The sequence below is a fragment of the Epargyreus clarus genome, unplaced genomic scaffold, assembly GCF_041222505.1.
Source record: "Epargyreus clarus isolate Ecla_fem2 unplaced genomic scaffold, WU_Ecla_fem_2.2 ptg000034l, whole genome shotgun sequence".
Lineage (NCBI taxonomy): Eukaryota > Metazoa > Arthropoda > Insecta > Lepidoptera > Hesperiidae > Epargyreus > Epargyreus clarus.
The window spans coordinates 10,083,548-10,095,666 of record NW_027332239.1 but is presented as its reverse complement, the minus strand read 5'-3'; the positions used below and the strand labels follow the sequence as shown (position 1 = coordinate 10,095,666).

General features: G+C 33.6%; 3 protein-coding genes across 4 annotated transcripts; 2 read left to right on the top strand and 1 right to left on the bottom strand.

The window, feature by feature from the left end:
• The first annotated feature begins 1,915 nt into the window (after nucleotides 1–1,915).
• On the top strand, nucleotides 1,916–2,757 carry LOC140756070 (uncharacterized). Its single transcript, XM_073091469.1, has one exon. The coding sequence runs from the start codon at nucleotides 2,037–2,039 to the stop codon at nucleotides 2,679–2,681; it is 645 nt and encodes a 214-aa protein (XP_072947570.1). The 5' UTR covers nucleotides 1,916–2,036; the 3' UTR covers nucleotides 2,682–2,757.
• A 624-nt stretch (nucleotides 2,758–3,381) lies between these two features.
• Nucleotides 3,382–4,647, bottom strand: vnc (GNAT family N-acetyltransferase vnc). Its single transcript, XM_073091324.1, has 3 exons — nucleotides 4,448–4,647; nucleotides 4,018–4,166; nucleotides 3,382–3,643 (listed from the first exon to the last, which is right to left on the bottom strand). The coding sequence occupies exons 1-3, from the start codon at nucleotides 4,605–4,607 to the stop codon at nucleotides 3,410–3,412; spliced, it is 543 nt and encodes a 180-aa protein (XP_072947425.1). The 5' UTR covers nucleotides 4,608–4,647; the 3' UTR covers nucleotides 3,382–3,409.
• A 986-nt stretch (nucleotides 4,648–5,633) lies between these two features.
• LOC140755731 (uncharacterized) lies at nucleotides 5,634–10,675 on the top strand. Of its 2 annotated transcripts, none has more exons than XM_073091034.1 (9): nucleotides 5,634–5,850; nucleotides 5,948–6,315; nucleotides 6,894–6,971; nucleotides 7,085–7,103; nucleotides 7,213–7,345; nucleotides 8,378–8,527; nucleotides 9,066–9,246; nucleotides 9,657–9,751; nucleotides 10,082–10,675. In XM_073091034.1, the coding sequence occupies exons 1-9, from the start codon at nucleotides 5,807–5,809 to the stop codon at nucleotides 10,277–10,279; spliced, it is 1,266 nt and encodes a 421-aa protein (XP_072947135.1). In that variant the 5' UTR covers nucleotides 5,634–5,806; the 3' UTR covers nucleotides 10,280–10,675. The 2 variants fall into 2 exon arrangements, with proteins under 2 accessions (XP_072947135.1, XP_072947134.1); XM_073091033.1 differs by having other exon boundaries at nucleotides 5,635–5,850; nucleotides 8,378–8,536.
• Nucleotides 10,676–12,119: the final 1,444 nt, after the last annotated feature.

Below are 12,119 nucleotides of genomic sequence, written 5' to 3'. Positions count from 1 at the left end.
GATTTCTATCCACTTTGAACGTTCAGTTTAATTCAAAATTTTGAAGAATTATCAACAACAATACACGATTTTAATATGTTTTTCCATTGTCCTTATCAACGTCATCAGGATTAACGATTTTCGAGGCGGTGTTCGAGCGCCTTAGAGAAAGTTCATCGCAAAGTTACTAGATTTCAACAATTATTACTTTTTAGTTTCAATAACTGATATAGCGTGATTTTTAGTTTAAAAAATAATAATATTATTTCCCTATAACACAAATGTTCTGAAACTTACCTAGAATGCCCTCTTGTGGAATGATTTTAGGATTCCAAAGGGTAAGACGGAACCCTCCGCTGTCTGTTCGTGTGTCACAGGGCTCTATCTCTTAAACCGTAATAGATAGACACTTGAAATTTTTACAGAGGATGCATAATGGTGGCCGCTATAACATGTGGCGCTTTTCGAAAAGGGATAAATGAAGCATCCCACGCTTTTTTCACAATTATACTATTTACTGTTCCTTAATTGATTCCTAGATTGAAAATTAGTTTCTACTTTTTAGTTGATTTTATCATAAAAGCGTCTTTTTTAGTTTTCTAAGTATATTGATTTTTATACAGTGTAATTAGCTAAGGCAGCCTATCTAATTTGTAACTAAGATGATATGGATATCCGAAAGTAATCAGTTCCATAAGATTGGAGTCCTGAGATAGGCCATAAATATGATGCTACCCACGAGGACTGGGTTAAAACACCTCGTATATAGGTGTCTCCCTTACCACTCCCATCCAAAACACTGCTGTTAAAAAGCAAAAATAGTTGTTACCTAGTACCTCCGTAACAAAACCAAAAAAGAGTTCTACCATTTTTTCCCTATCATTTTCCTATTATTTTTATTCAACAAGTATAAAAATAGATTAACTTATCTACTACATAAATTCCCATTTGCAATTTATGTGCAATAAATAAGTGCAAGAAAACTTATTAGTCATTTGTTGTGCAATATTATGTCAACTGTTCTCGACTTTATAGTTTAACTAACTCTAACCGCAATGTACCACAACAGAACGTAAAAAATTAACTATATCCTCATATCTTTTAATGTTTCGTTGTTATTTTTCTAACATTATTCTTACGAAGTGTAAAATGACCGGTATGATTCAGAAATAACTACATTAAATTCTAATGTTGATGCCTTATTTTCTTTAGGCATTACTTCATTTATCGATGATTAAGCAAAATTACAGCAATTACTTATATGACTTTATATTGTGCTAAATATTTAATATTGCTTATGTAACTACCTATAACAGTAATGGCGTTATAAATAAAAATTAATAATTCGTAGAATATTGCTTATAGTATCGTCATAATTAATTGTACCTCGATTACAAATTAAAAAAAAAACATCACCTACAGTGCTAGCCAAGTAACCAACTTTAAGAAAAGATTGCGGAGATACCTATGTCTGAGAGATGTAAATAAGTTTACTTGTTATATTTTCCTTCCGCGTGAAACTATCTATCAGTTTCTTTAATAGAGTTATGAGGCAGACACATTAAACAACTTCTTAAATATTTCACATATTAGATCGGATTAGCTTATAAGTAATAAATTTGTTCACTTATAGATACATAAAGACCTATTATTTACATAATTATATACGTATGGCCGGGCAGTGAACCCGGAACCCTCTGTGTAACAAGCAGCATGGTCGTCAAAACCCATTCTGCCCGAAAAGACCTTAGCATAGTTATTTACTATCATTGGTAAATAAATCATTATAAATTTACTGAATAAAATAAGTAGAAAATCCTAGCTAAGACTATTAATTTTGAAATGATGTTGTAATGTAATGTTATAATGGAAGTATTATGACTTATCTTTGCCATTAAAAATGTATGATTATTTAAAAATACAAGCTGTCAACTTAAAAGTCAAAGTCAAAACGATGAAATTTCGTAAACAAAACGTGAAGGAATAGAAAAAACAAATTAGATTATCGATTATAATATATAACAATTCTTTAAAAACAATAGCTGTATTGCTACGAGATGTCTTCTTTTCATGAAAGGCAGAAAAGCCTTTTCAAACATTTAAAAGTTGCTGAGGAGCAATGTGGATTTTCGAAGACCAACAAAGCAGAGGACCCCCCAGCCCAGGGTTATGGAGAGATCGATAAACAAACCTACAGAAAACTTAAGCAGCGCATGAAACAATTTAGAGGCAGGGAAAGTATTTTCAAACGGCCAGAAGCCAAACTCCAGGATTGTTTGCGTGCGAAAACTAAACCTGGTTTTATAGTGAATCCACAAAATTGGACATATTACTCCTTAGCGGATGTCACACCAGAACAGATGTCGGACGCCACTAACACTGCTACAGCACTCGCGCTCATGCAAGAGTTGGAAGAACGGGAAGAAGCACATAAAATGGTCCAGGAAGTAGACACGGATGAAACAGGCGCCACATTCAAGAAACCCATGTTCCAAGTATCAAAAACTATTAAACCCAAACCAGTCACAGACAAACAGATAGTTTTCAAAAGAGACAAGTTGGTTATGCCAGAGTATGTTGTAGGAGTATCACAAAAGAAGGAAAAGAAAAAGCTCTTAGTCAAAAAAGATAATACAGAAACAAAGAAGCCTGAACTAAAGTTAAACCATTTGTACGAGGAGGAGGATGATCCTGAGAGCTAGGTAGTTTTAACTGTTTACAATTATGTATTTATAGATTTAATCTTTTTATATAATAAAAGTCTAATTAAACATTAAACCTAACAGTTTTCATTCTATATCTATGAGAGTAGATGTATTACATGGTTATTGATGATTGGTAAATTATATTTTTGCAAACAATATTTTAAAATCTGATGCACTTTTACTATTTAAACTTATTTAATAATGTCTTGCATTATAAACGAGATTTATATCAATATTTTATGTAGATAAAAGTAAGTCTACGATCTGTAAATTCAGATAACAGTATGCTGTACAGTTTCTATATTCAACGAAGAATCTAGCTATGTATGAGCCTTTTATGCCTTATATTGCTACTGTTATGATATTATGTCTAAAGAATTTGTATACTTCTTTTGTCTTAAAAGATGTCATCGTTATCAATTAGACATCTGTGACCAACTTGCCAACTCAATATAAAACAGGTTATACCTGAAGCTGATAAGGTACTTCGCCATTCATGAGATCTAAGATGACCGCTTAATATGTAAATGAGCTGGATTTTTCTTCAACTAAAACAGAACTGCTGCTCCTATGGCCTTGGCAATGGTATGTCCCTGGTCAAACAATAATAGTTCTACTACCTTTCATTATTACATTTACTTAGCTTAGCTTAAATTGACATGAATATAGGTTCAAATAAAATAATAATAAATAACAGTTGCTTTTAAAATGCTTTATTCATATATTTAGCACTGAGAAACAATAGCAGATTCAGACTTAATTTCCAAACTTTCAGGCAGTTGAGTATCCAATTTGTTTTCAGCTGCAAATGCACTAAGGTCTCTCATCATGGAGTAAGCATCTTCTCCATCAGCATAGTACTTAGGTTCTATCTCCAGGATCTTAAAGCCAAGAGAATTGGTGTATAGGTTCAAAGCAGCTCTGTTGCTTTTTCTTACGTGCAAGGAAACATATTTAGCCTGTAAATAATGAAAGTTACATTTATAAAGGTTATAAAAATTCTTTTTACTTTCTTTTGATTGTCTAATTGCCATGATATCTATGTGTGGTAAGGGAGATTTTTTAACTTGTTCCTCAGGAGTAATAATGCATATGTGGCCCTCAAGTAGGAATGTTATCTTATCTGGGGTTGATAATAGATGTCCATGAACAACAGTAGCTACTTAACACCAGGTAGATGGCTTCTTTGCAACACCAATAATAACTTTAAAAAATGCACAACTATTCAATTATATTGCATTACTTTATATTGCAACAATAGCAACTGATTTTGTTCTTACAGTTTCATAATTTAAAAATATGCAGTAGAAATTACATAAAAATGTATAATCACCTGGAAACATTCAACCATGGCTAGGGATGCCTGATTCATGAGTTTCTGTGCCAGTCCGAGACGACGGTGGGACCTTTTGACTGCAAGTGATGTTATGTGACCATGGCGATTGTCTTCCCCATCTTCCTCCATTTTAGCCAGCACATATCCTATAAGTTAAATGATTATGATAAATATCTTATTAATTTAGTCATGATGCATATAATTATAATCTGTAATCAGTGAAGATGGGACTAAATAATAATATTAAATTAGTTATTTTGAAACAGCTGCAAAATCAATCCTAGTAACTTTACAGCTCCTAACTTGTCCAAAAATTAAATTTGTGTATAAACTATACATTGAGGTAAAACACAAGTCAATTGTACTTTATGGATATACATAGTTTTATCTTAGCTTATATTAAAATAATAATTATTAAAATTCTTACCAACAATATGTCCTTTCTCATCTTCGGCCACATAACTGAGTTGTGGCCATGATAATCCATGGTAGAAGTAATATTTCATCTGATAGTTCTCTGGCAAGCACAGCAAGTTGCAGTGCTGCATATTCATCAGATCACTTGGGCGAGCGCAACGAATATTCATCTTGACAAGTAATATTATATGGGTATATATTATAGTAAATATATTATATTATAGTAAATATAAATACAGGAAACGTATATTTTCGATTGCGTTATTCCCTTCTTAGTTTTCTAGGCTTAGGCTGTCTCGTCTCTGATGCTGGAGGAGTATCGGACATACCACCCAGGAGCTCGCGAACAAAGCGAAACTTAGAAAGACAGCACTTCCACACAACGTACCAACCTGAAACAAAATATAACAACTTACGTCTCAATTATACCAACGCAATCACAAGTTCCAAATTCTATTCAAAATGGACTACTTACAAAACAACGCAAACATAAAAACTAAAAATATGCTACATACGAAGGTTATAATAGCTAAAATCACTTCCTTCATCACTAAGGTTATCAATATGAACACAGTATTGCGGAATGCATTTACCAGTAGTACTTAATAACTAAATTAAATATCAGTCGTTAAAAGCGTTTCAGTTTCCGGAACAATATTTTATGCATATTGCGTTATTTTACGGAATCGGCGATATCCGCCATTTTGAACTTGTTAGCACAAAGAACTTACGATCACACTTGGATTGAATGGTGGGATAGTTAATTAGTTTTAATAAAACAATTATAGTTCGGATTTTGTTATGGTTTAGGTATATTTTTCATGCTACACAATAAAACCCAATGTTTTCAAGATCTGAAAATTAACCTATATTTTTCCGGGACTGACATAAAATTTTGTTTATGTCCTAACCATAAGTCATAAATAAATGACATAATGCGTATTATTTACCTGTAGAGTAGACAAAGATAAATTAATTTATTCAACTGATATTAAAAAATGATTACATTTATTGTAATATAAAACTCACTACGAATTACATAAAATATTTTAAGAGTCGAAAGTAAAATAGTTTTTTAAACATAACATTGTCAATCATTTCTACGTTTTCCAATGTTAAAGAAAAAAATGTGATTTTGTTACATTTTCTAAAAATAAAAAAGTAAAAATGTCAGTTGTCAACGTCATTTTGTCAGTTCAGTTTTGTCTGAATACGAATAGAGAAATAGATTGAATTAGCGGATTTTAAAGAAAACTTATTTAGATGGTAGTCAGTAAAAAATCTTATTATAATATTACATTAGCGTTTTAATTAGTTCGTACATGTAAAACAATTAATTTACTTATTGTTTATTTAAATATATTCTGATATGGATGAAGACAGCAACGAAATTAAGCCGGCCCATGTTTCTTCGTAAGTATAAACATTACTTTTAAATTACCAAATATAAACATGTTGATATTTTGATACAGAATATATGTTGGTTTAAATCCGTCCATGTTGTATTCAGGTACAGAAGCCCATGTTTTACGAGAGAAGAAGAGAAATGTTTATTGAAACTGATTGAGAAATACAAAGTAATTATTTTGAACAAGTCGACAACAGCCGCCGTTAGTCAGGCTAAAGAAGTGGCGTGGTTGAAGATTGCTAAAGTATTCAATAGCCAAGGTTTCCGACATGCTAGAGGGGCGGAGTGCTTGAAGACGAAATGGGAGAATCTTAAGCGAAATGCTAAGAAAGTGTCTAAAAATTTAATGGATGCGAAGTATGATGAGTTCAGTGACCTTACAAATCAAGTGGTCACACTGATGCATGAGGCTGACATGAGCTCCAATATAATGGATGTACCACAAGAAGTTGAGGAAGATTTAAAAGAAGGTACTCTAAAGGGATTTCTTAGAAAATAATTTGGCAATTAACTGACGACAATCTGTATTTTACTTAGGAGTATAAAACTGAATTATTTACCTTTATGGCTATTATTGTATCCATTTATATTTTCATGCACAAACTGCAACTGTAGTATTTTTTTTAATTATTTGAAGGTGGTAGAACCCTTTGTGGTTCGACTCCGGCGGCACCACCACCACACCTATTTCTACCTAATAACAGCAGTGTTAAGCGCTGCTGTGTTCCGGCTTATAGGGTGTGGTAAGGGAGACAGACTTTTCTGAGGCGTTCCAGCTTAGTCCTCAGGGGTAGCGGCGCATCTGTGGCCGACCTTAGGTGGGAATATCGACTCCTGTCAGGGGTTCATTACAGATGTCCATGGGCGGCTGTAGCCACTTACCATCAGGTGGACTGTACGCTCGTCTGCTACTCCTATATTATAAAAAAAAAAAAAAATTGTTGTTAAAATGTAAAGCATAGTTTTTAAAGCAGTTTCACTGAAGTTACACACTATAATTAAACAATAATATAATTAGTATTAATTACAATCTAATCAATCCTTCCAGCTATAGTTGAGCAGAAAGAAGAAAATCAAGATAACATCTCTAATAACTTGGAAAAAACAGTACAATCTGATGAATCTGGTAAGTATTATTTTGAGAACATAATCTGCCTTAAAATAAATAAACATTTTATTATTAATTCAGTATTATTACATAACTTTTGTCAATATTATAATGTATTTTCTTTATTTCAGGAGATGAAATTGAAATAAGGTGAGAATGCATATGAATTTACCTATAGGTAAAAAACTACGTAATAGCAACAAGTTTTTCTTTCATTATATTCAAGTTATGATGATAAACATTATAATATAATTTACAGGAATAGATCACTAAATTTTTCACCCCAAGAAAGCAGTCTCTTATTAAAATGTGTAAAAGAGGAGAGGAGGCTAATACTTTCTAGGGAAAACACGGGAAAGGCAATACAACTGAAGAACAGGGCATGGTTAAGGGTGAGCTATCCATCCTACATTATCTATACTAATATTAATATTATTAAAAGGAAAACTTTGTTTGTTTGATTGTAATGAATAGGTTCAAAAAGTACTGGACCAATTTTAAAAATTCTTTCACCATTCGAAAGCTACATTATCCACGGGTAACATAGGCTATATTTTAAATGAAATATATGTGATAAATAGATTTTGAGGCGGTACAAAGTTTGCCGGGTCAGCTAGTATATAACTAAAATATAAGACCTTTATTTTATTAAGCTGCATCAATATGCATATTTATGTCTGTTATGCATATTGATATTAGAGTCAAAACACAAAACATGAAATTGGTGCAAAGCGAATTCACGAAGCAGAAAATGGTGTGTAGCAATGCATCTCTCATCAGTTGCAGTCTCCCTGGCGTTGCAGGAATGTATGATATGAAAGATTTTTTTTATAATATAGGAGTAGCAGACGAGCATGCAGTCCATCTGATGGTAAGTGGCTACTGCCGCCCATGGACATCTGTAATCAACCCCAGATAGGATTAGATATTCCTACCTAAGCTCGACCATAGATGTGCCGCTGCCCCTGAGGACTAAGCTGGAACGCCTCGGAAAAGTCTGTCTCCCTTACCACAACCTTCAAACCGGAACACAGCAGTGCCTAACACTACCTTATTAGGTAGAAATAGTTGTAGCAGTGGTGCCGCCAGAATCGAACCACAAAGGGTTCTACCACGTCAAATGTTCTTTCCAGTGTCATGCAAGCTTGTAGATATTTACGTTGCAATGTCGTATCACAGTTTTCTTTTGACCCTTTAGAGTAAAAACTCCATGCATACTTTGCAGGGATTATAACCATATATTATAGAAAGAGCAATGGAGGAAAGTATCAATATACTACACATTGAGAATGACACACAAATGTCAGAATCTGTTATATAAATAACTTTTCTTTGCACAAACCGCATATCTATCTATACTACTATAAGTCAGAAACAAGTATTATGATAGCATCAGTATTCATTACTTAAATTGGTTATTTCAGATAACAGAGGCTTTCAATAAAAAGAGTCCACAAAAAAGATCTACACGAGTATTACGTACGAAATTTCATAACTTGAAGAGAAATGCTAAAAGTGGTTACTTTAAGAAATACTTCAAGAGACATGAAAAGCTAGAAGAGGAAGACAGTAAGGTTAATAAGGTAATATTTTATGTCCTATCACTGATCACATATGTCCCATGACTTGACAGGCTTAGAGATAGTGCTCTAAGCCTGCCACCATGTTTTAAGATTTACCATTAGAGAACACATAAGCCAGTGTGATTTTATGATAACATTCAAAATTTCTATCTATTTTGGAAGATGGTACAGCCCTCGGTGATTCGCCTTTGGTGGCAGCACCACCACACCTATTTCTGCGTAATAACATCAGTGTTAAGCTCTGCTGTATTCTGGTTTGAACGGTGTGGTAAGGGAGACATACTTTTCTGAGGCATTTCAGTTTATTCCTCTGTTGTAGTGGCGCATCTGTGTCCTACCTCAGGTAGGAATCTAATCTTATCTGGGGTTTTTTACAGATCCATTAACAGTGCCACTTACCATCAATAACCTGCAAGCTCGTCTCCTACGATATTATTTAAAAAAATCTTAGTAATTTGTACTTATTTGGAAAAGCCCAAACATCACGTTAGGTGGACTAGAAAATATATTTTTATTGTATTATTTACAGGAAATAAAAGCAGAGCCCCGTTTCGAATATGAACCCGATTCGGACGAAGATCGTGAAGATAATAATTGTGTGGTCGACGACGATGATTGCGCCAACGACGTACTCCCGGATTCAGCGATCCACTACCCTGATGCTGCGCCGGATCCCTTAAGCACTGTTCTCAGTAGCGATTCCGGCCTAGGTAATTATAACACAATGAATGATTAGAGAATTATTATAGATAATTGGCCAAAAGCGATTCGAACTCGCATATGGAGGGTTCCGTACCATCAAATTTTCATTTATTTGTTAAATTTAGTATTTGTTATCATATCAGCCATACAAATAAATGCATTACGAAAATTTGGACTTAATTTGTCTTACAGTTCAATAGATAAAGCGAAAAACGCCGAAAATTATTGTTTCTTGTATAAGCTGTTTCTTGTATAGCTATTGTTGTTTTATTCCTTCTGTTAATAAGAGATGGCGCCTCGTGTATCCCAAATCACGCTATCAAAGTTTTCTAAAGCAATATCTTGGGCGTGAATTAAGTATAATATGTTTGGATTGATATTGATGTAAATGCAAATGACAATTTTTTTGTTATTTCAGGATCTACTAGCTTTATTGGCGCTTATAATTTCAGTAACAATGAAGTGACAAAATTAAAATTGGAGCTTTTAAACTACCAGCTAGAGACAGCGAAAGTAAGTTTATTGAAATTGTATATTTTTATTTAATTTCATGTGCAACTTTTATTATATTTAATGGCTTTAAATATGCCCAGTAACGTTTAGCATCAAGTAAATTGTCTGTACTGTTGTCGTATTTATTACCAACAGTTAAATATAATGTATCGAAGATATTCAATTATTTGTCTATTGAGTTTAAGCAAGCAAAGATTCAGTAACATATACAGAGAAATAGATACCTACGATTTCAAAATATATAAATAAAATAAAAAAATATATAAATAAAATATTTCACTTGTCATGATATCTGGTACAGTATTTCTTATAATATTACTTATTTCACAGTTGGAAAGACAAAGATTACAAGAAGCTATGAAGGCGGAGGCTGCAGCGCGAGAGTCGATGGCGGTAGAAAGAGCTCTACGTCTCCGAGCGGCCAGACTGGTTGCCGTGACCGCGGAGACCAAACTGCCCGCGACACACGAGGCCCTACAGTACACCTTCGAGGAAGCACGGGCACGGGAGTACATGAATCAGCATTGAATTATCATTAATACAGTTATAACACTGTACAGTCATAGATTAGTAAAGATTACTCACTCCTAACAAGAAAATGGAACTAGTTTTGACAATTGAAGTTGTCACTGTCATTTATTATATAAAATATTTAAAAAATGTAGTTTTTAGATCATTGACGAATGAAACGATATTTTTCCCCACTTTTTCTTCGATTTTGTGTTTTTGCACCACTTACGTAACTGCACATGTTGGCATTGTTCCGCGTAAATTACACCATGACAGCCATTAAATGGCTGACACATCTGTCAGCCTTTTAAGCTATTTAATGGCTTCCTTCAATTACAAGGTGGTGAGATATCTATACTTATCTATGTGTACAGTTAGTAAACATCAATACATCTTTGGGAAAAATTCACTGGGCTCTAGCTCTGCAGCTTCGCACGGCGAACGGCAAAGAGGAAATTGCCCGCAACACTCGAAAGCCTGCAGTACACCTTCGAGGAAGGGCACAGGAGTACATGAATCAGCTTGAATGATTATTAACACAGTTATTACACTTTACAGTTAGTAAACTTCAATATATCTTGGGAAAAAATCCCTGAGTAGTAGAGCTCTGCAGCTTCGCATGGCGCGGCTAATGGCCGTAACTGCAAATAGAAAACTGCCCGCAACACGCGTATGCCTTCAGTATACCTACGAGGAAGCACGGACACGGGAGTACATGAATCAGCATTGAATGATCATTAATACACTGATGACCGCCTAATAACAGAAGTGTAAAGTGCTACTGTGTTCAGACTAGAAGAATGTCGTAAGGGAGACATATTTTTCCGACGCATTCCAGTTTAGTCCTCAGGTGCTACTGACTCAGGTATGAATCTAATCTTATCTAGGGCACATCACAGATGTCTGCGTGCTCATCTGCTACTACCGTAATATAAAAAAATACCACCACAGGACTCAAATCTACTCTTGGAATTGAGAACAGCGTGTCACGCAAGTCAAAACTTTGATATGAAATTCTTAATATTGAATGTTAAACCAACTATTTTGGTGGTAAATAATTAATTGGTAAACTTCAATAAATATTTGGAAAAAAACATTCGATAATGAAGTGGTTCGTAACACTGTTAAATAATTGATAATAAATAAGGCAATGTATGTACGCAATTACAAATATTGTTAATATGTACTATAGCAATAATGAATTAGAATAGTCGTTATTTTGAAATCTCAGACTGAATAATTTTGTTAATTATGTTATATATTTTTCTTCTCTATTTTCTTCATTACTTACTGCTTATTGTCTGTTTCTTCAACAAAGCTATTAAATGGTTTTTCAAAGTAACTAACAAGACAATAACCATGTTTTCAAAGAGCAGTATTATTGCATTTAAATTAATTATTTTAAAATATGAAAGATATAAGACTGAAATATTAAATTAGGAGATATTAAATATTGTATATAAAAGTGAAGGGTACTTATGAACCTACAAATCATTGTCAACCTTCAATAAAACGAACGATCTTTCTTTTTCCAAAGTCATATTTCTTATGAATAAACGTCAAAATTTAAAGACCCACTTATATTTCAAGATCCCAGATTTACGATAAATACCGCCGCTACTTGTCCAATAAAATATTGTTGTAAAATAAAGGCCAGATGAGGCATAAACAAGTCTAAAAATAAGTTTAATTTATGACTTCGCGGAAAATATGACGGTTTTTGAAAGCAGATGGCGTGGGTGTTGTAATTGGGATAATTTTATGGCAAGGTTGTTTATAAGGAAAGGAAGTAAAGGTTTTTATAGCACCTCATCATCATCATCAATCCATTATCGTCCCACTGCTGGGCACGGGTCTC

Excerpts from the sequence above, each read along its gene's own strand:
- LOC140756070 (XM_073091469.1), top strand. The coding sequence starts at position 2,037 with ATGTCTTCTTTTCATGAAAGGCAGAAAAGCCTTTTCAAACATTTAAAA.
- LOC140755731 (XM_073091033.1), top strand. The coding sequence starts at position 5,807 with ATGGATGAAGACAGCAACGAAATTAAGCCGGCCCATGTTTCTTC. Across the intron at positions 6,316-6,893 it reads TGAGGAAGATTTAAAAGAAG|CTATAGTTGAGCAGAAAGAA; the intron begins GTACTCTAAAGG and ends CAATCCTTCCAG. Across the intron at positions 9,247-9,656 it reads CAGTAGCGATTCCGGCCTAG|GATCTACTAGCTTTATTGGC; the intron begins GTAATTATAACA and ends TTGTTATTTCAG.
- vnc (XM_073091324.1), bottom strand. The coding sequence starts at position 4,607 with ATGAATATTCGTTGCGCTCGCCCAAGTGATCTGATGAATATGCAGCAC. Across the intron at positions 4,167-4,447 it reads TGAGAAAGGACATATTGTTG|GATATGTGCTGGCTAAAATG; the intron begins GTAAGAATTTTA and ends TTTAACTTATAG. Across the intron at positions 3,644-4,017 it reads CCATGGTTGAATGTTTCCAG|GCTAAATATGTTTCCTTGCA; the intron begins GTGATTATACAT and ends CATTATTTACAG.